Here is a 25116-nt window from a genome sequence, read left to right on the forward strand (position 1 = left end):
TACATTTCCCATGAACCCCACGTGTCAGGAAGCAACATTACGTCAACCAACGTGAGGAAAACTCACATGGTAGCTGACTGGAAGTAGAGAGGACGTCTACATGTTGAGCAAGGTTTCTGACGTACTATAATACTGGGGAATCTAGAGGTGAACATATGCTGTGGCACCATGCTGTACCTTCTGTTAGATGTATCGTATTCGTTGTTGTTAATTAATTAGCTAGCTAAACAAACCACAACTTAACGTGGAGTAAAGGAGCCTAGCTAGCTGGCTAACGCTAGCAATAGCGGATACTGGCAAGTCACGCTGGTGTTTGAAGTGTCAGCTTCTCCTGTAGCTAATCTGCCAGGCTGTCAGCTGTTGTCTAAAACGTGCCCTGTTGTTTTCTGTAGAAAATGTCTGCAGCTAAAGTGAAGATGCGCGAGAAGAAGATGAGAAACCAGCCCGCCAGTGTTCAGTACACATCCTCGTCCCAGAAGAACGGTGGGGACGCTCTGGTCACCGGTACTGTGTCTTCTCTTTTTATCTGTTCTGGTCCAACATGTCAGCCTCTGTTCGTGTGATGCTGTATGCGCCCTCTACACTCCTCGTGCTCTCCTTGACCTCGTTGCCAGATTTCCGTCAGCGTCCTGTCCGACACCATCGTTTAATTCTATCTCTGCATGTCTCTGTGAATCAGTCAACATGACCACCAACACATCTCTTATATACAGGACACAGTCCATGTCAGCTCTAATTTGACTGCCTTCAACTTCTCCATTCTCTGACTTCTCTGGCTTCTCTGGGCCAGAGTGGATCTGAAAACTTGAATTTCTTAGGGGATCTCTGGGTAAAATGAGCTGTGGGCTCCTATGCTAAGATATTCTAAACACAAATTAGTTTAAGAATATGCTAAGATTGCAAAAGCACATAATAATAACAATAATAAAGGTTACAAAACTGATTTAGGTCAGAACCACATGGATAGGCTAATATACAGAACAGAACCCTTACTGTGCTTCTTCAACAAACACATTCTTAAAACATGAGGAATATGACAAAGTAATGATCTTTCCACAGGTGGAGGTGGTGATGGTCCATCTGGCGTCCATCCAAACCCAGAAAGGACAAAGAACCATTCCCAGCGGGGGGGATGGGTCCGAGGACACCAGTGGGATGGTGGAGACTACGCCAAGGAGATGCCCAAGTACATCACTGGTAAAGGCGTTGTCCCACTCCTACCAACTCACATTTTACTGCATGCAGTAAATACGGTGTTTTTATAATGTCTCCACCACCCCGTGTGAATGGCTATTGAGATCCATCGTACACCATTTCTGATAGAAAATGATCAGATTTTACTCCTAGATCCATTGTTTTTGTGTGGTCTAGTTTTTTCTTATTGTCTTTCAAGTAAACACACACTAACTTGGAACACTGCAAATGCAATAGTCGGATTACTGAAGCATTAAGTTCAGTGCCTCCACCCTTCTCCCCTGCTCCCGTCCATACTCAGCTGGAGCTTTTGCCAGGGTGAGGGCGGCGGAGGTGAGCACCATGCTGAAAGCCGTCACCAAGACAACGGGCAGCTGCCATGTGTTTGGAGCCCTGCCCAAACACATGAGGAGACGGGCCATGAGCCACAACACCAAGCGGCTCCCTTGCAGGCTGAGAGATGTGGCCAACAGAATGGTAAAGCTCTGAATATTTCTTCTTCGCACCGTGACGTCCCACTGTCGTTCTACGTCTGGTGTTCCATAAGCTGACTGTCCTTCTCCAAGCACAGTGACATTTCTGTGTCCTCCCTCCTCCAGCGAGAGAAGAGCTTCCAGGCCGGCTCCAAGAAGAAGAAGGAAGAGGCAAAGGGCAGGAGCCGCAAGGCCCGCCGCCGGCACGGAAATCTGCTGCTGGAGTTCAACCGCCGCCAGAGGAAGAACGTGTGGCTGGAGACGCACATCTGGCACGCCAAGCGCTTCCACATGGTGAAAAAGTGGGGCTACTGCCTCGGGGACAGACCCACATACAAGTGCTACCGGCCTAGCTACAGGGCAATGAGCAACCACTGCCTGCTGCAGGTAACTGGCTTTCATTTTGTCCCAAAATGAAGATGTCATTAACGGGATTTCACTGCCAGTACGACAAGCGTGACCTTGTTTTGGTTTTGTTGACTCAGGACCTGTCTTACTACTGCTGCATTGAGCTACAGGGAGAGGAAGACAAGCTGCTGGCTTCTCTGTCCCAGCTGACCAGCAAGGAGACTGGTGAGAATACGCCCTACACCAACCACAAATAAACACATTTGGTCTATAATTAATGCTCCAAAATATTAGGAATGTGGGCCTATTTTCATAGAGGTAAAATTTTAAAAGGTGTGTTGGAACAACTGGCATGATATGCGAGTGGTGTGTGTCTTCCAGGTCCCACATTTGCTGCAGCACTGTGTCTATCAGGGCAGAGACAGGGCAGTGTGGTGGTGTACAGAGCAGGACAGTACCCGATGCAGCCCCTGGGCCCTGTCACCTTCCTCTGGAGACCCCGTGCACAGGGCTCAACCCACAGGCAGCTATGGATTTGGGCTCATCCCAATATTAAACAGGTGCAGTGGGTGCTTTATGAAAATTGAAAATATTTAGGATGTAATATTCTGACAATAATTCTTGGTGAAAGGTTTAATTGTAGTTGATATGATATTGAATGGAGTGACAGCAAGACGGTAACTCTACGTCGACGTGTGCTCCCTGCAGGACCTTCTTCCTGAGTTACAAACTGTCTGCCAGTGCTGTGAGGCTGTACTTCCTCCCGCTGATCCAGCGGTGACACCTGCTGAGGTTGTTCCCGCCCTAGAACCGGAGCCAAAACCTGAAAAAAAACCTGAGGCCAAGCAGATGACTGGAACCAAGAGAAAGCGAACCTGTGAAGATGCCAGTGAACCTCCTGCCAAGAAGATCCTGGGAGATGGAACCAGATCTCCCACCACCCCAGTTACCTGGAAGTCCAGCTCAAATGGGATAGTTATAAGGTTAGCGTAGTTAGCATGGAATTTAATTGAGATGCATACAGAGTAAAGTTTGGCTTCAATTCATTATTTTCACTCCAAATGGTGATGTGGATTATCTTATTTGACATCTGTTGCAGTGATCTCACAATGGAGTTTGTACGCTATCGTCTGATTGGACCACAGTCCCATTCGGTTCTGGCGGAAATTATGGAAGCGGCTACAGACTGTGATGTAAGACTTATGAAATCTGTTTGCATTTCACTCTGGAGGACTGTTTTACATGAGGTTTTTGTTCTTCTTTAAGGAAATGACTAAATCCCAGCCCTCTTCCCTCTGGTGGCCTGAGCACTGCAGAAGCGAGAGCAAGATGAATCTGCATCAACAACAAGCCGATGTCTTTCACCTGCTGAAAGGTCTGTTGTTGTTGTTTTTTTCAATGTGAATCCAAATAGTATCGCGTTCCATCAGATAATGCTTACTTTCTGCCATCTAGGTATTTGGACTGTGACACAATTGTTCTAATTTTGCCTCTTTGCACAACTCCAGTGGATTTGAAACTAATCAGTCAATATGTGGTTGAAGTGTAGACTTTCAGCTTTAATTCAATGGATAAAACAAAAAAATCACAATGACCGTTTAGGAATACGACCATTTTTACACCCCCCCCCCACATTTTCAGAGGCTCAAAAGTAATTGGACAAACTAATGTAATTGTGAATATAATCATTATTTTTAATACTTGGAGGAAAATCCTTTGCAGTCAATGATTGCCTGAAGTCTGGCTCCATAGACATCACCAAATGCTGAGTTTCCTCCCTGGAGATGCTTTGCTGGACCTTTTCCTGCAGCCTCCTTCAGCTGCTGCTTGTTTGTGGATCTTTCTGCCTTCAGTTTTATCTTCAGTAAGTGAAAAGCTGCTCACTTGGGTTGAGATCAGGTGACTGACTTGGCCATTGAAGAATATTCCATTCCTTTGCCTTGAGAAGCTCTTGGGTTGTTTTTACAGCATGTTTTAGGTCATAATCCATCTGCACTGTGAGGCGCCGTCCAATCAGTTTTGCAGCATTAGGCTGAATTTGAACAGATAGTTTAGCCCGAAACACCTCAGAACTCATCCTGCTGCTCCTATCAGCTGTGACATCACCAATGAACACCAGTGACTCAGTTCAATTGGCAGCCAGACAGGCCCATGTCATAGTACTGCCTCCACCATGTTAGACAGATGATGTGGTTTGTTTCAGATCACGAGCCGTTCCTTTCCTTCTCCACACTTTTGTCTTCCCATCATTCTAGTCTAATCGGCCTTCCTGTTCTTCAGTGTTACCAGAGGTTTGCACCTTGTCGTAAACCCTCTGAATTTAGATTCATGGAGATCTTAGACTTTGTCAATGATGCGCCTACCTCCTCCAGAGTGTTCAGTAGATGTTATGAAGGGTTTTTCTTCACCAAGGTAAGAATTCTGTGATCATCCACTTTAGATGTTTTCTGGGCCTTTTGGTGTTGGTGAGCTTGCCAGTGAATTCCTTCTTTTTAAGAATGTACTAAACTGTTTATTTGGTCAACCCTGTTTCTGTTATCTGACTGATGGTTTAAGTGTTTTCAACCTAACAATGGCCTCCTTCACCTGCATTGACACCTTTTTGGTCCGCATGCTGAGAGTTCCAAGGACCAGCTACCAAATGCTAATTTAACATTTTGAATCCTATTATCTCATTTGTCATGAAATAGAGACAGAACCGGCCACACCTGGCCATGGAACCATTTGTCTGATTACTTCTGAGCCTCTGAAAATGTGGGGGATGTGTAAAAATGGTCGTGATTGCTAAACGGTTCATGTGATATTTGTGTTTTATCCATTGAATTAAAGATGAAAGTCTTCACTTCAACCACATATTGACTGATTAGTTTCAAATCTAATGAAGTTGTGTAAAAAGGAAAAATTGTGTCACAGTCCAATTACGTATGGCCCTGACTGTGTGTGCATGTTCATCTGACTGTGACTGTGTGACTCATCCAGGCATCTATTCGACTGGAGAGCTCCCCTCGGGCACAGTGCTGGGTCTGACTGTTGATGACCCCAGGCTGACTTTACCAACAAAGAAGGTTAAAGCTGTACCCTGTGTAAAGCAGGCACAAGGTAAAATCTGACCGAGCAGACACACAGTGGAGTGTGAGCAGTTAGTTTACAGATACACCGGGTTAGACAATTTCCCCAAACTCAAATCATACCCTCTGTTTTTAATGTCGAATTGTTATACTTCACATAGTGTGCAGATAGATTGAAACTTATATATAGTCAAGCTAGCAGAAACCTGACCATTAAATAAGGTGTGTGTGTGTGTGTGTGTGTGTGTGTGTGTGTGTGTGTGTGTGTGTGTGTGTGTGTGTGTGTGTGTGTGTGTGTGTGTGTGTGTGTGTGTGTGTGTGTGTGTGTGTGTGTGTGTGTGTGTGCGTGTGTGCGTGTGTGTGTGCGTGTGCGCGCGCGCGCGCGTGCCTTATTTTTATAGAACTACCAGTAAACACACAGCTTAGTGCATTGCTACTGCTAAGTACACATACTGCATCGCCGCTGCTGCTCTGTGGCCAGAGACAGTTATTCTGTGACATTTTTATCAACCTCACGTTTATGCGGGTATTGTTGAAAAAATTGATTTGAAGCCTAAATAAACGCTTCAGTAGCTGAGATTCATTCATTCTATCAACACTGTAGCAGCGGTCGTTGCAGACACCTGGTGGAGATCTGCACTCTACTGAGAGCAGCTTTCTAGGTGAGCATAGAATCAGTCTGTTGTTTCTGGTCATGAGGTTGTTTCAGTGAGTACACATCTGGTTCTGTGCTCCAGGGGGCCTCTGCCTGGCCATGCAGATGTTCCAGGTTCGAATCCTGGCAGGACCCTGTGCTCCAAACACACTCTCAGTGACCGACAACAACTGATTCATTTTGCTCACTTCTGATAAAACGCCTAGTCCATCTCGTCACTGTAGAGCTTTTCTCAGTTTGCACATTTCTAGATCACAATAAGAGGCCAAATAAATCCAGTCAATCTTAAAAAATACAAAGTGAATGACATTTCATTGATGGTACTGTAGTTCTCTCATCTAATGCGTTATGACCGTGCTTACACACATCCTTGTTTGCTTTGTCACTTGATATAAGTGGAGTGTGGTAGGCCAACAGGTCATTGTAGCACCTCAGAAGGCATCTTGAATTTCACACAAGGGATTCCACACATCTACAGTCTTCCATTGATACAATAAACCAACACTAACATGTTTTGCTTTGTGTTTACCAGCAGCTTGATCAGCATTAACATCCAGGATAATAAGGCCCGATATCACAAAATAATGATGTCACTAGTTTAACACGGGAGATTCACGTTTGACTCTTTCGTTAACGGAGCTGCTCACCTGCTGACATGCATTGGGGTTAATGTTACCCAAAGTGTGACTGGTTTTGTAGCATTTACCAATAGATTGTTAGTTACATGTTGAGATTATTTTAATTTTCTGTTTTTCTGGAACTTCTCTCATTCACCAAAGTATTCTCTGTTCAATCCCGATCACCACCAGACTCTGTACCATTACAACAACCATATCCTGTAATGATTGTCTTCATTGTAGCTCCAAGATCAATCTCATCTCTGCACACTCATTTTAAGAACCTGCAGTATACAGTATTTACATTGTACATTTATGATATGAAATGTCATATGTGAAACCCAGTGAATGTGGCTGTTTTTCTGGCTGTGTCTTCACCAAACTATTCATGGAGGCTCAGAGTTCATCACACCTGCATCATATATGAATAATGTTGGGTTATAGGTCAGACGTAGGGAGCTTCACACGTCTCTTCTGACACGAGTGATGGCGGTCATACAGGAGCGTGCCATGTGTGTGCTGTGTTTGTTTCAGAGTTGGAAGAGGAGCTGAGGAGGGAGCTGGCGTTACGAGGAGTGCCGGCACACTGCTGTCAGAGTTCCCTGTGGGAGCGGTCTGTCCGGGACAACGTCACGGATAACAAGATATCCGAGCAGGTAGTTAAATGTCACATCGTACTTTTCAGTGATGGTTATTGTGCTTTTTTTCTTAACATCTTAGCCTATCATCTCTATTCCGAGAAGCACAGGTGAGCTAAGATGTGTGTCTCACCTCGGGCACGTTCTCCGCATTGCCTACAGAAGCTGAACCGGATGAGGAGCGAGGTGCTGGTGCCGGGCTCCAGGCTGAGCCCCACTCCCCTGCAGGGCCGAGTCCCCATCCTGCTGGTTCACCAGCCTGGCAAGCAGGTGGGGCATGAGATGAGCTCCTGGGGTGCTGGGTGGGACCTGCTGCTTCCCAAAGGATGGGGCATGGCCTTCTGGGTCCCACTGGTAGGTAGCATGGACAGTGCAGTGAATTTCACTTCATTCTCTTTTCATTTCTGCCAATCATTTTATTTCCCCTACAGTAGTAGTAGTAGTATAGAAATAAGATAGGAGTAGAGGGGACATTCCTACTTAAAATAACGTAGAAGGATCATAGACTGTATATTTTTTCCGCAACCAATGAACGCAATTTACCCTATTTGGAATGTGGTGTAACGTAGAGATGCCATATATGGCTCTGGTAGCGACCTGTCAATCACAGTAAGCCCGCCCTAAAGCATCCCCTGCTTTATGGTCTGTTTGACTCTAAATGGACCATCATTTACTAAATGAATATCATGTTGTATTGAGGAAGACTTGAAACTAGAGATTGAGACCATAAACTCATGTTTACAATGTTTACTGAGGTAATAAATCAAGAGAGAAGTAGAGTCATTTTCTCATAGACTTCTATACAATCAGAGGAGTCGCCCCCTGATGGACATTAGAGAGAATGCAGGTTTTAAGACAATCGATTTCAAATTTCAGACGTTTTATTAAGTCCATTTCAAGGGCATACAAGTAACATATTTACATACATTGAGATCCACACTTTCAGGTTCGTACTATACACTTCCAACGACAATTTCCCAAATAACATTCTCCACTTCCACAGACCATGCATCTATCAGACCAGACCAAAAGAAATATAGTTTTACCAATAGTAATTTTCCCTTTCCTCCTCAGGCCATGAACATCAAGGACACACAAGCTCTTCTGTCGGCACACGATAAAACAATCCCTCCTAATTAATATTTCCCCCCAGTTCAGGCTACACGTTAGCAAAAAGAAAAGGAGTTAGGGGAACTCTCCACACTAACATGTTTATTCCCTTGTCAGATAACCTGTAAAGATGTTTAACATGGTTCTCACCACAATTTCCTGTGGAGTGCTGTATCTTCTCATGACCCGTACGTTTCTCGCCCTTCATAGACCTTTTACACAGTTAACGACTGCCCACCATTCTTTAGCCTTAGCTGTTCCCTTTATTTGTGGGCAGCCATAAGCTATGTCATTGTAACAATGCGGAAGTCTGTACAACGCTTGTAGCCACGGTGACACTATTAACCAGACACCTCTGGCAGCAGGACATGTTTCACTATCACCACAGGAAGGCCGAGGGCATTTTGCACTGCGGGTGCACCTTCTCCTCTCAAACACTGATTTGCAACTTGCCAGGCCAAACCTCTCTGGTTATTTGTTAGGATGGACTCATTCACGTTGGACCATACACTCTCTGTTTCATCTTCAGTTGGTGTGCCCACAGGGGTTAACCTTGAATGGTGTGGTGACAGAACATGTTCTACTTCTGTCCTTGTGATTTTATCATATGACACCTTGTTTCATGCATGAAAACACTGTATCATATGGGATGGTTTGTGGTGGCCTTTTGCCCCATGCTCTAAGCACACCGCGGCCTACCCAAAACATAGCAGAGAAGGCTCAAGTTGGGGCTGCTTCAGGCTTCAAACAAGCTTTCATGATTGGGGTCACAAACATAGACTTTAGCTTGCTTTCAATGTCTGGGACACCTTTACCCCGCTTCTCTAAAGGCCTGTACATTATTTCCCGTTTTAGTTTCTCGTGTTGCCCTCCCCATGTGAATTGAAAAATGATTTTCCTAAGGGTCATCATGAACCCATGTGGGATTGGAAAGGTTGTTGCCAAAGATGTCAAGGAGGCAAGGATTCCTGCTTTTATAACCAGGACTTTCCCAGTCATTGAAAGATCCCTGTCTTGCCATTGGAGGAGCTTTCCCCTCATTTATGTAATTTGGACTCCTAATTGGTGTTTTCCATATCTTTTCCTATTTGTACTCCTCAGACTTTGATAGTATCTTTTTTTATGTATAAGGCCTAGATGTTCCACTGGCTCTCTCCAGTTAAGGCAGAGAATTTCACATTTAGCTTTATTGATTTTGGTTCCGGAGGCCACAGTAAACAAGGTGTCTCGTACGGATCTCTTGTCTGTGAGAATGAGGGTTAGGTCATCCATACACAAGCTGAGTTTTGCCTCTTTACCTGTTCCCCTGGGATTGGGAGGCCACGCGTCCGGTCCGTTCTCATGAAGGTTTATCTCTGGAACACCTGGAGGGAAATTCTTCAAATTTGGAACAAAATTCCACTCAACACGTTTTGGGCCATAATTCATGTGTTAATTATGAGAATTCCACCTGAATGGCCAATAGGATAAAATGATGACGCTATGACATTTTGGGCAAACCTCTGGTTGGTGGAGTTCCACAGCTGAGAGGCAGTAACTGTTGTTCAGACTAAACGTGCAGGTTTCCTGTTATTTCACTGAGGTGCTGTGAAGCCGCATGTATACCGTGTATCATACATTGGATGTCAGTATGAAAGAGCTTTTCATTATGTGGGTTGCCTTGTTCATTTGTGTTTTGGGGCGGTTCCATTTTGTTTGGAAAAGCACTGTGAAATGTTCAATGTACTTTGAAATGTAACGGCGGACTAGAAGCCCTCAGGTTCGCTTACTTTGTCAAGTCTCTGCTTTGTCTCTCCCTCTGCAAGGTGTACAGAGGAGTTCGCATCGGAGGCCTGACCATGAGTCTGAAACACTGTCAGAATAAAGGAGCCGCACACTTCCCCCATGATTACCCAGACTGCCCTGCAGGCGTTCGCTTTCAGGAGGAGCAGGAGGCACAGCTCCGGGACAAGTTCATAAGGTCAGCTGAAAACCTGAGCAGGAAGGGAACCAGAGATATGAATGTTGTGTGATTATTATGATCACTGTGGGGCCATGTTGTACTGCCAAAGCTTTTGTGTATCTTGTAATATTATTTTGGCATATCACTGGTACGTCAGCCTGCTGATGGAAAACTGATTGCCCAGAATATAGCACGTCCGTCCTACTAATGGACTCGTTTCAATATATTTAAATCGACCATTGGCGAACTTCACATGAGCCTTTTTAAACTGTGAGGGAAAATGTTCTCCGTTAAATAAAGTGAGGTGATGATGAGACCATGTTGGAGCTGGAGATGCTTTGTAGTGTTCTGTCACTTTATGACTGTACAATCATCTGCTAGGAAAGGGTAACATTCACAAGCCGAGGTAAGTGGTGAGAACGTCGGTGGATTAGAGGGTTTGATGGAGGGAAGCACTCCAGAGCTCTGACCCCGGTTAATTCCCATTATGCAGATCTTTTCCCACTCTGCACACACGAGGATAATAGAGGCGCCGTGCTGCTCTTCTGTACTATCTAACCGAGCAGCAGTCGTGATTTGTTTCATAAATTGGTAGGATTGCCCCCAAACAGCTTGACAAGGGTTTGACCTTCTGACCCCCCCCTCCCGCAGGCGTCCGCCGGCCAAAAGGACCAATTACATTAAACACGGCTGTCTAGCCCCCTTCTGTTGCCCGTGGCAACAGCTTGCCGAGGAGTGGGAGCTCATCTTGAGGGAAGGAGGAGAGGAGAGGGAAAGAGGAGAGGAGAAGGGAGGAGGTGAGAGGGAAGGAGGAGAGGAGAAGGAAGGAGGAGAGGAGAAGGAAGGAGACGGCCGGACCCACACCGCAACGGAGGCCGACGTGGTGATGGAGGAGGCGACGCCATGCCGAGACGTCACTGTCACAAAGCCTCCGAGCCGAGTCACTGTACTGAGGTACACGTTTGTCTTTTATACTTAACATTTATTCTCTTCTTTTTTGTCATCCTCTCGCTTGTCTTATTGTGAAAATAAACTCATGTCAAGACACGCCCACTGCAGTTTTACAAACTCCCTTTTACATCGTGCACATCTAAATCACACTTCTAACAATAGTAATGCACTTTAAAAGGTCCCATGAGAAGAAATGTTCACCGTTTTTAGTGTGGGGGGTTGTTGGCTTCCAATCATTACTTTCCTATTCTTTTATGAAAGAGACCTTTTGACAGGCTAGATGCATGGTGCTTCTCCCGTCTACCTCCCTTTCATCATCACGTCCCTGATGAGAATACCCAAAGTACATCCAGCCTTAAATTGCTGCAATACATCACGGAGATTAGTGGAGAGCTGCATCTATCCTCATAAAACCATCACACCAGCTTTGAGTAACGACTGACTTTATGAGAAAGAAATTAGATGGATTCTCACTGTCCATTGGCTGCCTTTTCAGCATTAGAATTAAAAAATGTGCTTCAACCAAATCAAATGACCCTCGGGGTGCTCAACGTTCTCTTTTGCATATGAATCACTTTTATAAATGGATATTGTTTTTTTCTTTCTTCTTTTAATGCTTCCCAGGAACAGAAAGTCGCTGAGGTTGCTCTCCAGTTGGTGCAGACCCACGACATCTAAAGGTCAAAGGGCGCTCCGTGGAGGCGGTGTGTCTCCTCTCGACCGGGCGGCCATGACGGCGTTTCTCTCAGCACACGGGACGAGTCTGGTGTGGGTGCGCCTGTCGCTGCTGTCCAAGGGCAAACCAGAGCTCCACGCCATGGTGTGCGTGCCGACCGCGGAGGACCTGAAGCTGCTGGACAAAGAGCCCGGCGGCTGCGGCCCCCAGGAGCCGCCGCACAGAGACCACTTTAAAAGTCGAATTAGACGCCGAAAGAAAAGCCCCAAGACGGCTGCTGCCTCGTCTCTGTGTTCGGATGAGACGGAGGGCAAAGAGTCAGACCCTCCCTCGGCCTCTGAACCAAACCCCATCACATCTGAAGGGCCCAAATCCTCCCCCCAGTCTTCCCCGGACCTCACCTTCGGGCTGTGTCCGGACCCTCTGCCGAGCGTTACCGCTCACTGCTCCCGGGTGACGCTAGGCTGGGTCACCCAGGGCGACTTCTCCCTGTCCGCCGGATGCGGGGAGGCGCTGGGGTTCGTCAGCGTGGCCGGTCTCCTCAACACCCTCCTCAACCAGCCGGCGGGACACAGAGGGAAGTTGCTGCTGCGCAACCCTGACTCCCTGCACTACGGCTTCGCTAAAGTCAACCTAGAGGTGTGACTGAAACATCTGAGGGAGATCAACGCGGCTTCTGTCCTGCAGAGGCCTGAAATGATCTGTAATGAAGTCGCATGCTGCTTCATTCACGAAGTGATCCCTGTGCCCTGATAGGGTACTGAAGACTTAATGGCATGCAGTTACTTGGTGGCGTTGTTGGACTAATCTTTTTTTAGTTAGTATATTTATCTCTGGGAGAGGCATCCTCATGGTTTCAGTTGAGAAAGGCTGCCTGTGTCCCAGGAATGCTCCACAAAAGAGATCAGTTAAATACAACTGGGTTTCCAAAATGAATTCATTTATGGCGAATTTGACATCCCTCTAAAATAAGCTCATTATGGCATTATATACATTCTTTCTTTTTAAAGGTCAAATTAATGGGTTTGAATTTGAGAAAAGTTTCGGGTTTTAAAAACGCCACTGAATTGAACATTGTTTGAACATAAGCTAATAAAATACCCATGATGCATTTAGCAGAATTTGTCATCTTTGGTTAATTGCCGTCACTTTCTGTTGAAGTGTCCCAGCACCGTGGCCTGGCCCTGGTAAGTAAATGCACTGAACAACTGATGCTTTACTATTCTTTTTATATATACTGGCATGAACACTGGTTTCCCACACATCCCATAATGTGTAGGTGGCAGATGAGAGTTCCGTTGCTCGGCAACACTGAAGTTTGGTAGCAGTTGAGTGTAGTAGAATGAGGTTTATTTGAGGGAAAGATGGCCGGGCACTAGTGCTTTTGAAGAGAGCTCCATTCCATCTTCCTGGAATCTGGTTTAAGAGAGATGCATGCTGGGGGATTTCACACAAAGTCAAACCTGAGTGACCAACAGACACCAGGAAGGGTTTACAGTGTATAACTTCTGCTGAGCTACTTCTGTCATTTCATATGAAGATAATTCACTTCACTCCAGATCACCACACGTCTTTGAGCCTCCCCCGCCACTAGAGGGCAGCAGTGCACTTGTTTTGCTGAACTTCATGAACTCTCCACACTGGGAAACGGATCTTGTCCTTGTTTATTGACAACTGATTTATTCAATTGATGAACTTAATACATGTTATATTGGAAGACATTTACCACAGTGCCCTCCTTGATCTATTTTTTCTCAAATTGTTTCCACATAACGCTGCTGGAAATAGTTTAACTTGAGAGATTTCTGGGATATTTAAAGAGATACTTGGTATTTTTGAGAAATCTAAGACCAATATGGCCACCAATTGTGAATTGATGCCTACCATTCATTTCTATAAATAGATATTATTGAAGTACCCGGCAGGAATTATATATACACACACACCTCCACCCAATACTCCAGTCCTGACAGATGGAGCCGCCCCTATGAGTCTTCGTGGGTCCGGCTGTTGCACATGAGTTTGGCTGCCAGCGATCCGTATGTCTGAGTCGTGGCCTCAGGCTGCACTTTGTCTGTGTGGCTTCTCCCTGTGAACGCAGACAGCAGAGCCCATTAGATGGACCCTGCTGCCAGGGCTGCAGACATTAGCAGTCCAAGAAATCCAGGGTCACAAATAGAGTATGTGTGTAACACACGGCATTGTGAATAGAGCGGATTTAGAAACTTACTAGGAATCGTATCCATTGCGATGAAATCGGGTTCTTGTTTCTTTAGTTTTGGCCGGTTTCGGGCTATCAGGAAAACTCCGAGGAAAGACAGGAGACAGCTGCAGAAGAGTTTCAGGGAGGGACTGTAAATACTGCAATGTAATGAGCTGCAAATACTGGCGTGTGATTGGGACACTTACCCGAAAAGAAACATGAAAATGTTTAGTAAAGCCAAGCCTTCAAATTCCTGGTAAAACACTATCCCTGCAAAATGGAGACGGCACATTAAAATGCATTTCACTTCTCACAGAATACCAACCAGACTAATGTAGATCATCTCGAGTGCTTTGTTTGATGCTGAGCACACATTACACTGGGATGACGAGAGGAGAGAGTTCGATTATTAACTGAATGAGGAACAAAATGTTGGCTGGGTCACAGATCAACCCTCTCCAATAGGAAACTATCGACTCACTTCTCCTGTGCTCACGTCACCGTCCCTGAGAAAAGCAATCATTTTCTTCAACATGGAACAAAACTAATCTTCAAGGAGGAGTCCACCCCCAGATGTTCCTATGCTGCCAGATGTAATACATCAGCAGTTTGTTGTTGCTGGTTCTATGTGTGGGTGGGAGATCCTCAGAGCGGGAGATCCTCAGAAAAAGGTGAGAGCAGCTCAAATCACCACACGCCTTGTGACGGATGTGTCTGTGTAATGACAGGATGTGACAGAAAAGAGCTGTTAATCCAAAAACGGATGTTTTAGACCGCTGGAACATGTTCTGCTATTACACTCCATTGGAGCTGCACCTGCACTGCAAATAACTAGAAATGACGTCACGTCATCAGCAGTTGATCTACCAGAAGATTAAAAAAAGAAGATAATGGATTTGGTGAGGACGGATCCATTTAAATCCTAATATAAGCTAATAAATAATAAAGTAAAACTGCTTTTTAAAAACGGCCTGAATTGATGTTTTCAGATTGAACAAAGAACATTATTACTGACAGGATAATGGAGACCTGACCTTCTGTGGGGCTTCCACTAAACCAGGACTCCTGAGTGCTTCACACACACGGGAGTGAATCACCATCTTGACTGTGCGTTATGTTCGGCCGTGTTGTTATGAATCGATTTCAATCATAGCGAGCTTTGCAGCACATCATCAGAAAAAGTGTTTGAGTTGGGAATCAAAACACCAAAATCAACAATGCCTCGCAACACTTTGTGACTTCCCTTCGCTGTCTGTGGTACTCAGCCCATTGGTGAATACAGGACAAGAATCTTTAGCGCATTTAAGAAACACTTCCTAATCATTTCTCAGAATCTTCCTGGATAGAACCATGTCATTTGGAAAAGCTGGAATCTAAACTGTACGATACTATCAAAGGTGAAATAAATGAACTCGTTAGACAGAAGTTTTTGGGTGGAATAATCCTTTAAAACTGCAAGTTGTTGGACAGAAAAGTATTTGGGTGAAAAACAAGCCTCATCCTGAGCTTCCTGCTTTTATTTTGAAAAGAAAAACAACCTCATACAGAGTTCCCTGTTAGGAAACAGTTGCCTCCTGTGGCTTTTATATTGAAACACGAGGGCCAAAGGCAGGAAGGGTGTGTCCATTCCTTTCGCCGTTGCAGGGTAAACACAGGTGTAATATAACATTAATTGTAGCGCTGTAACATTTAGGCCCTGGTGTTGAGCCTTTGACATGCGCGTGCACGTTGGTGACAGAAGTGTTGGTTCGCCCAAGCCACCCAGAAGAGATGGCGAGCGTTGAACTTTGAACTAAAACTGTTACCAAAATGTCTGGCTGTTGCATGTTCGGTTGTCAGGATGAATATTTCCAACAGAGTTCTGACAGGATCAGAGCAACAGGTGTTTCATTTGGACAAGTCACCGTGTTATCTGGTGATTTTCACTACTCTATACTAGATTATACATCCTGGTGTTTGACGTTCTGTACATGACCACAGACAATGTAGTTGGAAGCATCGAAATGACTTGTCTTGACATGTGTGCTCGTAATGTCTCCTTGGTGTAACGCTGCCATAGCTTTCTCCACCATGTACTGTATATATCTGGCCACTAAACACTGGGCCACTTGCTAATGTATCCTATCCACTCACTAAGAGCACCAAGATGTGGAGAGTCCATTTGTTCAGGTTGCATTCGGTGGTTAAGTCATCATTCTTCACAGACTGTAAGAGGGTCTTTAGTGCATGTTGGGTCACTGGAACACCTGCTATGACATGCTGTGAAAAGGGCCAATGTGCACAGTCTCTGAACCTTTTGAAGACTTATAGTTCTATTGCTCTCCTTTAAAAGTTTAAAAATACCAATAATATATAAAAGATGTGGAACATAGTAAGGCTTGAATGGAGTTTTTATTTCTGCTAACGGAGTAAATAAGGAGAGCCTTAAAGTGTGCAGTGTGTGTGTGTGTGTGTGTGTGTGTGTGTGTGTGTGTGTGTGTGTGTGTGTGTGTGTGTGTGTGTGTGTGTGTGTGTGTGTGTGTGTGTGTGTGTGTGTGTGTCAACCTGCACTAATTAGCTCATCTCAATCACCTGTGTGTGTCTGGCAGCAATGAAAGGTTGCCGTGGTGATGGTAACTAAGTGATTCCTCGGGCAGTGCATAGGATTGAACCTGAGGCGCACCTCTCATACCACTGCTTCAGTCACAAGCGGTAACTCCTATCACGTCTTACTTTGACCTGAGTAGTTAGGCCTCTCTGATGAACACGTGGAGTTATTCGTTTGTTGGGGACATTATTCAGCCGCAGATTATTACATATTTAGTGTGCTTGTATCTGTGGCACCAGGACAATGTACGTGGGATTGACTGAAAGTAAGCTTCAGTGGCTATAAAGGAACCTGTTCAGACAACATTGGAGGTCTTAGTCACAGAACAGTATTGGATCAATTCATTGGTGGTTTTGGTCTTTTCATAAGATTTGTTGACAGTATTATTATTTCAGCAGGAAAACAGAAGGCAGTGAGTAAAACGTGAAGGCTTTAAAGGTGACATACCTGCAACAATGGCACTGGCGGTGAAAAACACAAAGTTGATAGGAACCACCTCGGAGGCATCAAACATTTTCATTGCCTGATTGAGAAATCTGTGGAGAGGAGATTCGAGAGCTGCAGTGAACAGAAGGACCTTGGTTATAGAGACAATACGTAGCGGCCTAGTCATCCGCCATGATACTGCAGGTGCAGTGTCATCATTTCCCTCAGTTTGTTCAGGAACTGGAAAGTCCAAATTACATCCACAGCCTGTGGCAAACACGAGGGATTTGAGCGAAGAGGCTGAAAGAAGAAAAGGAAGGTACACAGAGGAAGAGGGAGGAAAACCTTGACTAACTTGATCTGGAAGGCGCAGGAGGTGATCATGATGATGAGCATGACGTAGAAGATGGGGTAGATGAGCTGCATCTGGCCTCTTATGGACTCTGTGATCATCCCTGACACGGCTTTGACTGAGATGACTGTCTGAGAGGCTGCGGCAACAGAGAAGCAACAGATCACATCAGCATAGAGCCATAGAGGACTTGCTCATCAGGTCATGCTGATTTGTAGAGGAGTTTTAGTGAATTACTAGGTTTACCCCCCCCCCCTCCATCGCGCTCCGCTCAGCTCTTATCCGCTTTCGGTAGCCAGGCAACAAAAGCAACCTCTGACTGCCTAAAAACGGCTTAATCCAGAACCCCTGCCCTCAACCAGACAGCTTCCATTTGTTCATACCGAGCAGGGCCACCAGCAGCATCACAATGACGATGTGCTTCACATTCCTCCTCTTGTACACGTAGAGCAGGATACAAAAGACGATCACCTCTGAGAACTGTTGAGAGAGAAAGAGAGAGGGAGGGGATACAAAACTCATTAATCCCATTTCCTCCAACTTTGCACAGCAAATGAAAAATCTGAATTGCTCTGAAATTGTACTCTATACTGCCCGTCTTATCTGTGTAACAAAGTGCTGCATGCGGGCAATGAGCGGCGAGCTTTAATTGAAACAAATGGCCGTGGCGGAAAAATGTAACAAATTGCCGGGTCTTTAATGAAGAGGGGCCCAGGGCCGTCCTTTGAGTCCTATAGCATCCTGCTCTAATGGAAGGAGTACAAAAGTAGAATTGAGGGGAGAAAAGGCAAGGACAAGCTGACCTTTTAAAACCACCCGTATATGTGTCAATATGTTAATCAGAGGGCCTATTTAAATGGATTTAGAGAGATACATGTAGAACTTAACACTGCACACACTGTGAATGACACCGAGTCTCCCAGATGAAGTCGTTGGACAATAATATGACCTCTGGGAGTAACGAGAAGACAGCGTTTGGATATTTCACTTCCCTCTGATTAATCTTCATCCCGTGCAGCCGGAGGTTGTTCCTCCGGAGGGCTGATGTGTATTCACGATGCACTGCCAGAAATGGAAAACAGCGCAGCCTCTCACACGCCATCCATCACTGCAGCCAGACGCAGAGGCTACATCGATGTGAAAACATCTGTCCGTCCATCTGCGGTTTCCTTATATCCGTTTGAACGTTTCTCTTTGGGTTTGCATCCAGTAGCTCTTTGGTTTCTCAGCGTGTTTACATGAGTTCAGCATAGAGGGCTCCATGAGAGTGGAAAGTGGAATATGGTTGAGAGAGACGCTGCTCCCTGAATAATGACAGCACTGCTACCCAGGGCACGCATTCACTGTTTATACTGCGGGCTAGCTTTCAGGTTCATAAAAGAAAATACTGTATGAAATGAAAAGTCTATAAATATCAGAAATGCAAAAGGCTACATAGGCTCTCTGCTGCTATCACGGGAGCCCTGGCATCAATGGAGATGCAGCAGGATGTGTATGACCTTCTGCTGCAGAAATCCTCCTTTTAAAAGCATCGAAGAGACTAGCATCAACATTTACATTTCAGCGCTGAGCAGGTTGTTTCAAAGCCGTATCTATGGTAATAGCTATGTCTATGCCATCCCTGCCTGCAGGAGGAAGTTGAAGTAGGACAGCATATGGGTGTGTGTGTTAATGCACTTTCAGATCATGAGGTGGGGGCAGCATTTTTTGAGATACTGAGTGGAATAACATAGAGAATGACTGGACTGGCTCCACACTTCACAAACTCCATGAAACCCAACGGGCTAACTAACAGCAGGTCTGTATGCAGGGACATGTTTGAGGACGTCTCAGCAGTCTGCTGCTAAAAATGCAACATACAACGACCCATTTGGACATACCAACAGTAGCTCTGAGGAAGCGAGACCACGCTTACGTACACATGTATATTACTGGACTCATTAAAGGGTTACATACAAGGTAAAGCAGGAAGTACCAGCTGACGACGTAGTAGTGGATCAGATGGGCTGTGATGTGTGTGGTGGTGTGGGGGGCAAACGTCACCAGGACATATGTCCCCGTTATGGCCAGGGAGCCACCTGTGGAGAGACAGCGGAGGGCGAGAGTCTGGTCAAATGGTTCAGGTCTCAGAACTACTGCAGTGGCAAATAATGGAATGTTTTCAAAATCTGGTCAACTGCATATGTTTGGCTGTTCATAATGAAGGTGATTTTAAGATCTGCTGCAAAACTTTACATTTCTCTTGTTGTGCAAAAAAATGTAAACAAAACAATACACGCATGTTTTAGATTTCTGGCAGCCACAGCAGTTCATTTAGGCCTGGGCCTAGTTATGTTGTCTGGTTTGACACATCAGCATGTTGCTGCTGAATTTACTGCACAACAATAAGGCTGCTACAGTGATGAGGCTGTACCATGTACTATAAGCTGTTACACCGAGGTATGGTTATGACTGTCTACAGACCGTTTAAAGAGCATTCATCAATCTTTAACATGGCTGTCAATGGATTTTATGTCGTATGTTGTATAACATTAATATATATATATATGTGTAAACGTTATATAATACAACATTTGAGATATCAAATAAATCAATATAACGGTAAAGACTCTCCTTAAAAGCCAGCTTTTAGTTACTCTTTCAAAGGAATCCCATTCAGAATACTCTTGTGCTTTACAGTGTACATGATGTATTGAAACATGAATAACATACACAAGCTGAATGCTGCTTTCATTTCTACTTCTCATCCTTTTGTTGTTTTGGTCATTCATCTTTTACATCTTTGGTCAGTTTGTATAACTTTTTGCAAACGGGTCACTGCTCTCAGTACTTCCCTTCATAAATAAAACTTCCATACAATGACATATTTCCAATCCAGCAGTTGTGATAATGTGCCATTGTGACGACCAACACGACATTTAGCAGCCCTCCACAAATTGTCATGACAAACAATAGCTTCTCATACAACAATAGGCTGTCTGCTGAATAGATTCCTTCCTCTTCCCCCACTGGCAGAAACAGACAGCAATTAGACGTTTTAACAAGTGTATACAAATGTTTCTATCTCCGTCTCAGGATTGATTTCACACTGAGACAAGTCACTTTGATATGTCTGAACTCTTTAGATGTTACTTCTCAAGTATGTCCTCAGTGATCCAGGCTGGAGCGTTTGCTTACCGACAATGTCAGAGACGCGCACCGTCTCCTTGAGGAAAATCACAGATATGGCAACGCTGGCTGGGAAGAGAAAATATAAATTCCTGTTAGTTTGACCATCAATGAAACACAGTTTCTATTCAGCCTACTAGAATATAATGTGAACTCGTACACAATTCGATCTCACTTTATTTAAAGCAATAAGATACATAGTCTAGACACTAAATCATTTGAATTGTAGATAGATCTCTGTTGTTTATCACGACCACAATCCCCTTGTCCCCTGACAATAAAAAACATGTTTCCTTTGTAGCCTCATATTCTGGATTGATTTTTATGTTGATGCAACATGTCAGTTTAATCACAAGCAGGGTCGGATACTTGAGTTGATGAACAAATACCAATAAACAGCGTTGCAAACACACTGGCTGTATACTTGTGAACTGTCATTGGATGAGGAGTAATTCTATTTTACTGTGAGAATATCACCACAATGTCTCATATATAACATATGTACAGACACATGTGCAGTACACACAGAGCACTCAGTCATGCACGCGTACACACAGTGAGACTATGTGCAAATGTGTAACTGCATAAATTGATACGCACACAATGCTTGACAGGTTTGTAGCGATCAGCTTGATACAGTCTGTCAGCGTGCTCAGATAAATGGAACTCGTTAGGACTTCATAAGCATCAAATTACGGTGAGGTGCTATTCCTCGCCACACTTTTCGTGAAGCCATTCGTCAATATCACTGTCAAAAACGGAGACGCTGCAATGCAATCAGTGTCACGTGGCCCAGATTAGTCTTCTTATGCAGGGGGGGGGGGGGCTGTATATACGACCGTACAACATTTGGCTGTCGCGGAGACGGATAGCGAGAAAGGCAGACGTGTATAATGCAGAAACACAGATCAACATGCACGGATGGGTGGCCACACAGGCGGACTAGCTGCCTGAGACAGAAAAAAACAAGCTGGAAGACAAATTGGCAGTGGACAGACTGACGGGGGGACGGGGCAGATGAACGAGCGAGCGATGGCAGCATGTCAGCCAGGAGGTCAGTTTACATAACACGCTGTAGCTGCCATGCTGGAGGTCCTCAACACTGAGCAGCACCACTGAGCGCCCTATCCGTCAGTATGTTGTTATGCATACCAACATTTCAGCTGGGGCAGATGGGAGATTTTGGACACAACTGCATGTGATGGCACGCAGACAGATTGAACAGGAAAACATGCAGGATAATACTGAGGAGTTTGTGTACAGGTTAAATCACCATTATAAGCAGATTAGCTACAGAGCATAAACAATATGTCGGGGAGACACAAGCGAGTCACTCTCGGGATCACTGTGGTGCTGTGGCATGACAGACACTTTATCAATATGGATGTTACTCATTGACTGTGGAGCACGGTTGCAGTTTAATTAGCAAAATGCTTCAACCTGAGGGTCGATTTTAGTCAACGGTAATAAACCCGAGCTAATAGTAAAGCTTAATATGAACATAAAAACTAAAGCCACATTTCCCCTCAAGTGTGCTCAGTGTCTGTGACTGAAGAACATCATGCTGATGGAGTGTCTTCCAGAGGAGACGTTTAAAACAAGGCCTGGATGTGCATGATGCCGCGGGGACATTACTGTCAAATTGGAAGTTTATAAAGACTCTCCTTGGTATTCTGATGAAACAGTCTCTTGTTCAATATTTCATACTGTGAGCGTGTTCGCATATACATTTAGGAATCCTTCTTTGCCTCTGGGGCCGGCTGGATCCAACAAGTAACCATAGCAACTCCGTGCGAAGTGAGATTCACACGGCTTGATAAAATGAGAGATGTGGTAACCTCTGGGGTACACAGGTCTGTCACTGCTCCAGTGTGTTTATGGATGCGTGTGTGTGTGTGTGTGTGGACTGCCACTCTACGTGCTCTCTGAGATGTGCAGTAATGGGACCCTCCCTGTGGGAAAACACACCGTGTCAAACACGCATGACATGAACGGATGAAAGCAGTGAAAGTGGAGCTGTCATCTCCCAGAGAGGATCTAATACAGGAAGAGTCTCCATGGTGCACATGATGTATTGTTCACAACGTCACAAGACAAATGTTAACTTTTGAAAGCTCTCTTATCCCGTGAAGACACGAGTATTGAGCTCGGCTTTAACAAACTCAGACATTTTAAATGTTGTCATATAGATGCTGTGCAGGTGTTTTGAAATGTAATGTTAGATCTTATCAAATCAAATGTGCTAGTTCTGAGCCTGAAGGACAAATCAAACTTTGTGAAGTAACCAGGCTGTTGTCACACCTACCTACCAAAATGAATGCGCTGTAATTCCTAAATATCCCAAGAAATCAATGTGTAATCTTTGTAATCATGAACCAGGAAGAATAAAACCCCCACAGCGGATGGACGGGAGTATTGTGGGATGGATCAAACAGCCAGGACGCTGCTGTTCCTGCCGCGTGTGAAACTGACACATAATGTTGGGCTTTCATAGGAAAACGTAGAAAAAAAAAAAAATGAGGAGTAACTTTTTTGTGAGATATCGTACGACTCGTTGTAGGAGGATACATTGAATACATTTTCACAGGTTTCATATTCACAATGACAGCCAAAGATCTACTTCAATTGATTCAAAACAGACGGCTTCACACAGCGACAGCAACACATCTAAATCAATGATACAAGTGCTGCAGGGTGACATCTGGGAACAATGCTGATGCAGTGAGTGAATCAGGTTTCTGTGTATCTCCAGCATCCCTCCCTCCTCTCTCTGCATGTGATGACTTGTCATCTGACGGAGAGAGAGAGCCAATGCTCTGCTTCATACAACATACATTTGGGATGCTGCTGTCATTCCTCATAGAGAGCAGTGGGCTCCGTGGATGGAGACAGCGGTAATCGCTCGCCGTGGAGTGTCGGCGTGATATGCGGGGAGAGGCGGATGACGGCGGCATCATCGACTCCCCCAATCCCGTCTCTGTGCTCCTCTCACTCGGTATCTCTGCCTGTTGTCTCCTCTTATTCAAATCTCTCCCCTCCCATCACCTCACCATCCTTTCTCCCACCCCAACCAATTGCCTCCGTCTTGTTTACTCACCCAAGGCCTCCCGCTGTCCGCCCCCCCTCTGAGCTTTCGCGCAGCTCTTGGAAAACAGGCACAACAGCACCGCGGGAGGTGTGTGTGTGTGTGTGTGTGTGTGATAAGCGTCTGTGGTCTGAAGAAAACCCGCTAGACCTGGTTGTGTTTACACAACCAGGTCTGTTATCACACATTATGCACACATTTCTGTGTGTGTCTGCTCATTTGCGTACAATATGCGAGTCAGCGTGAGGCGAGCAGGGAGTCCCGATGGCAGACAGCAACCTGCACATTCTTTTATTCCCCTCGGCTCCACTCGTTAGCCCTGAGGGGGCAGACGTCATCCTCTCCCCTCCTTTTCACCCCTCCCTTCATTAATTCTTCAAGATGCTCCTTCAAAAAAGAAAAATTTATATCATTAAGATGGTGGTAGCTCCACAATTTAATTACATGTCTATGATGATACCAGTAACCATTTCCGAGGGAATCTTGAAACAATATAATCATCTAATTAAGTTTTTTTATGGAATGACAAAAGGCCGAGAATTAGTATGAAAAACTCTTTGCCGGAAGAGATAGTGGGGGACTAGCTCTTCCAAATATGGAAATATATAACATAGCATTTGAAATGAATAAACTAGAGCGGCACTGGGCAAATTATGAATCTAACCCCACGTGGGTAAAAATGGAGGGGGTACTCACAGGGCCATCTCAGGTTATAGACTCGCTATCACAAAAACACACAAAACAGATAAAACAAAGAAATCTAATTTGACAACACTCTCAGTGGGCATGTGCAAGGGCACACAAGATTCTGGGGATCTCTCAATACAAACAAAGCTACTCCTCCATATAATAACCCTCTCATCAGGGAAAAACATATTTCTATGGGATACATGGCTGGCAAAGATCTCTATGGAGATGGCTCATTTAGATCATTTGAGGACCTTCAAGAAAAATGTATTTTAAATGAGAAATTTCTGGAAGTATTTACAGTTGAGGAGCAGCATAGGGTCAGTGTTTGGACTGAATAGAGAAGAGACAGAAGAGAATGAGATTCAAGGGTTCCTAAGTGCTTCCTACCTTAAACTCTGCCTCTATATTTTAGAGGAAAATGTCAAATATTCAAACGAGAATGTGCGAAGGCCTGAGATTGATATGGCATTTTGGAAGTGGGTACGGAAGAAACTAGAAGGGTGGCTCAAACGGCCTTTACCAGAATCCACACAACTATGTCTACTTGAGACAAATCACTTCTGCCACCAGGCCTTACCCAAACAGAGATCAGGCTGTCATTAACTGGTTTTATTGTAGCAGCAAGGCTTATTCTGCAAAACTGGACGCACCAAGAGGTCACCGAGAGGTCACCGAGAGGTCACCACTCGCTGAAGCCAGTACGACGGCGCGTACACAACGACAGCGAACGAGGGGTGCAGCCTTCTTAGGCGAGATTAGTGGTTTTCGTTCAGCGCTTTTATTTAACACCATTCATCTGCTTGGTGAGAGGTGACCGTGGGGGGAAAATGGTTCGAAGCGTCAGCGTGATAGCTGTCATTTATATCATTTATATCCTTGACTCACCGCCACCTCCTCCGGCGCAGTGAGCGATGGGCGGCTCGATGCAGGAAG

At 45.0% G+C, this 25116-nt stretch overlaps 2 protein-coding genes across 2 annotated transcripts in view; one reads left to right on the top strand and one right to left on the bottom strand.

Annotated features, from left to right (window-relative positions):
- The first annotated feature begins 85 nt into the window (after nt 1-85).
- Nucleotides 86-12767, top strand: pop1 (POP1 homolog, ribonuclease P/MRP subunit). Its single transcript, XM_079165482.1, has 16 exons — nt 86-147; nt 393-504; nt 1060-1197; nt 1496-1671; nt 1794-2054; nt 2153-2240; nt 2397-2575; nt 2724-2998; nt 3115-3208; nt 3282-3390; nt 4995-5114; nt 6890-7011; nt 7156-7347; nt 9909-10063; nt 10697-10999; nt 11621-12767. The coding sequence occupies exons 2-16, from the start codon at nt 396-398 to the stop codon at nt 12315-12317; spliced, it is 3018 nt and encodes a 1005-aa protein (XP_079021608.1). The 5' UTR covers nt 86-147; nt 393-395; the 3' UTR covers nt 12318-12767.
- A 557-nt stretch (nt 12768-13324) lies between these two features.
- Nucleotides 13325-25116, bottom strand: part of nipal2 (NIPA like domain containing 2) — a 29229-nt gene continuing 17437 nt past the window's right edge. Inside the window, exons 4-11 of the mRNA XM_079165289.1 lie at nt 20418-20477; nt 19197-19318; nt 17624-17720; nt 17244-17379; nt 16910-16998; nt 14082-14145; nt 13903-14000; nt 13325-13761 (exon numbers count right to left, since the gene is read on the bottom strand). Coding sequence (XP_079021415.1) covers nt 13658-13761; nt 13903-14000; nt 14082-14145; nt 16910-16998; nt 17244-17379; nt 17624-17720; nt 19197-19318; nt 20418-20477 — 770 coding nt within the window. The 3' untranslated portion in view covers nt 13325-13657. The remainder of the gene's footprint in view (nt 13762-13902; nt 14001-14081; nt 14146-16909; nt 16999-17243; nt 17380-17623; nt 17721-19196; nt 19319-20417; nt 20478-25116) is intronic.

Source organism: Pholis gunnellus, assembly GCF_910591455.1.
Source record: "Pholis gunnellus genome assembly, chromosome: 8".
Taxonomy (NCBI): Eukaryota; Metazoa; Chordata; class Actinopteri; order Perciformes; family Pholidae; genus Pholis; species Pholis gunnellus.

Excerpts from the sequence above, each read along its gene's own strand:
- pop1 (XM_079165482.1), top strand. The coding sequence starts at position 396 with ATGTCTGCAGCTAAAGTGAAGATGCGCGAGAAGAAGATGAGAAACCAG. Across the intron at positions 7,348-9,908 it reads TGGCCTTCTGGGTCCCACTG|GTGTACAGAGGAGTTCGCAT; the intron begins GTAGGTAGCATG and ends TCCCTCTGCAAG. Across the intron at positions 11,000-11,620 it reads AGCCGAGTCACTGTACTGAG|GAACAGAAAGTCGCTGAGGT; the intron begins GTACACGTTTGT and ends AATGCTTCCCAG.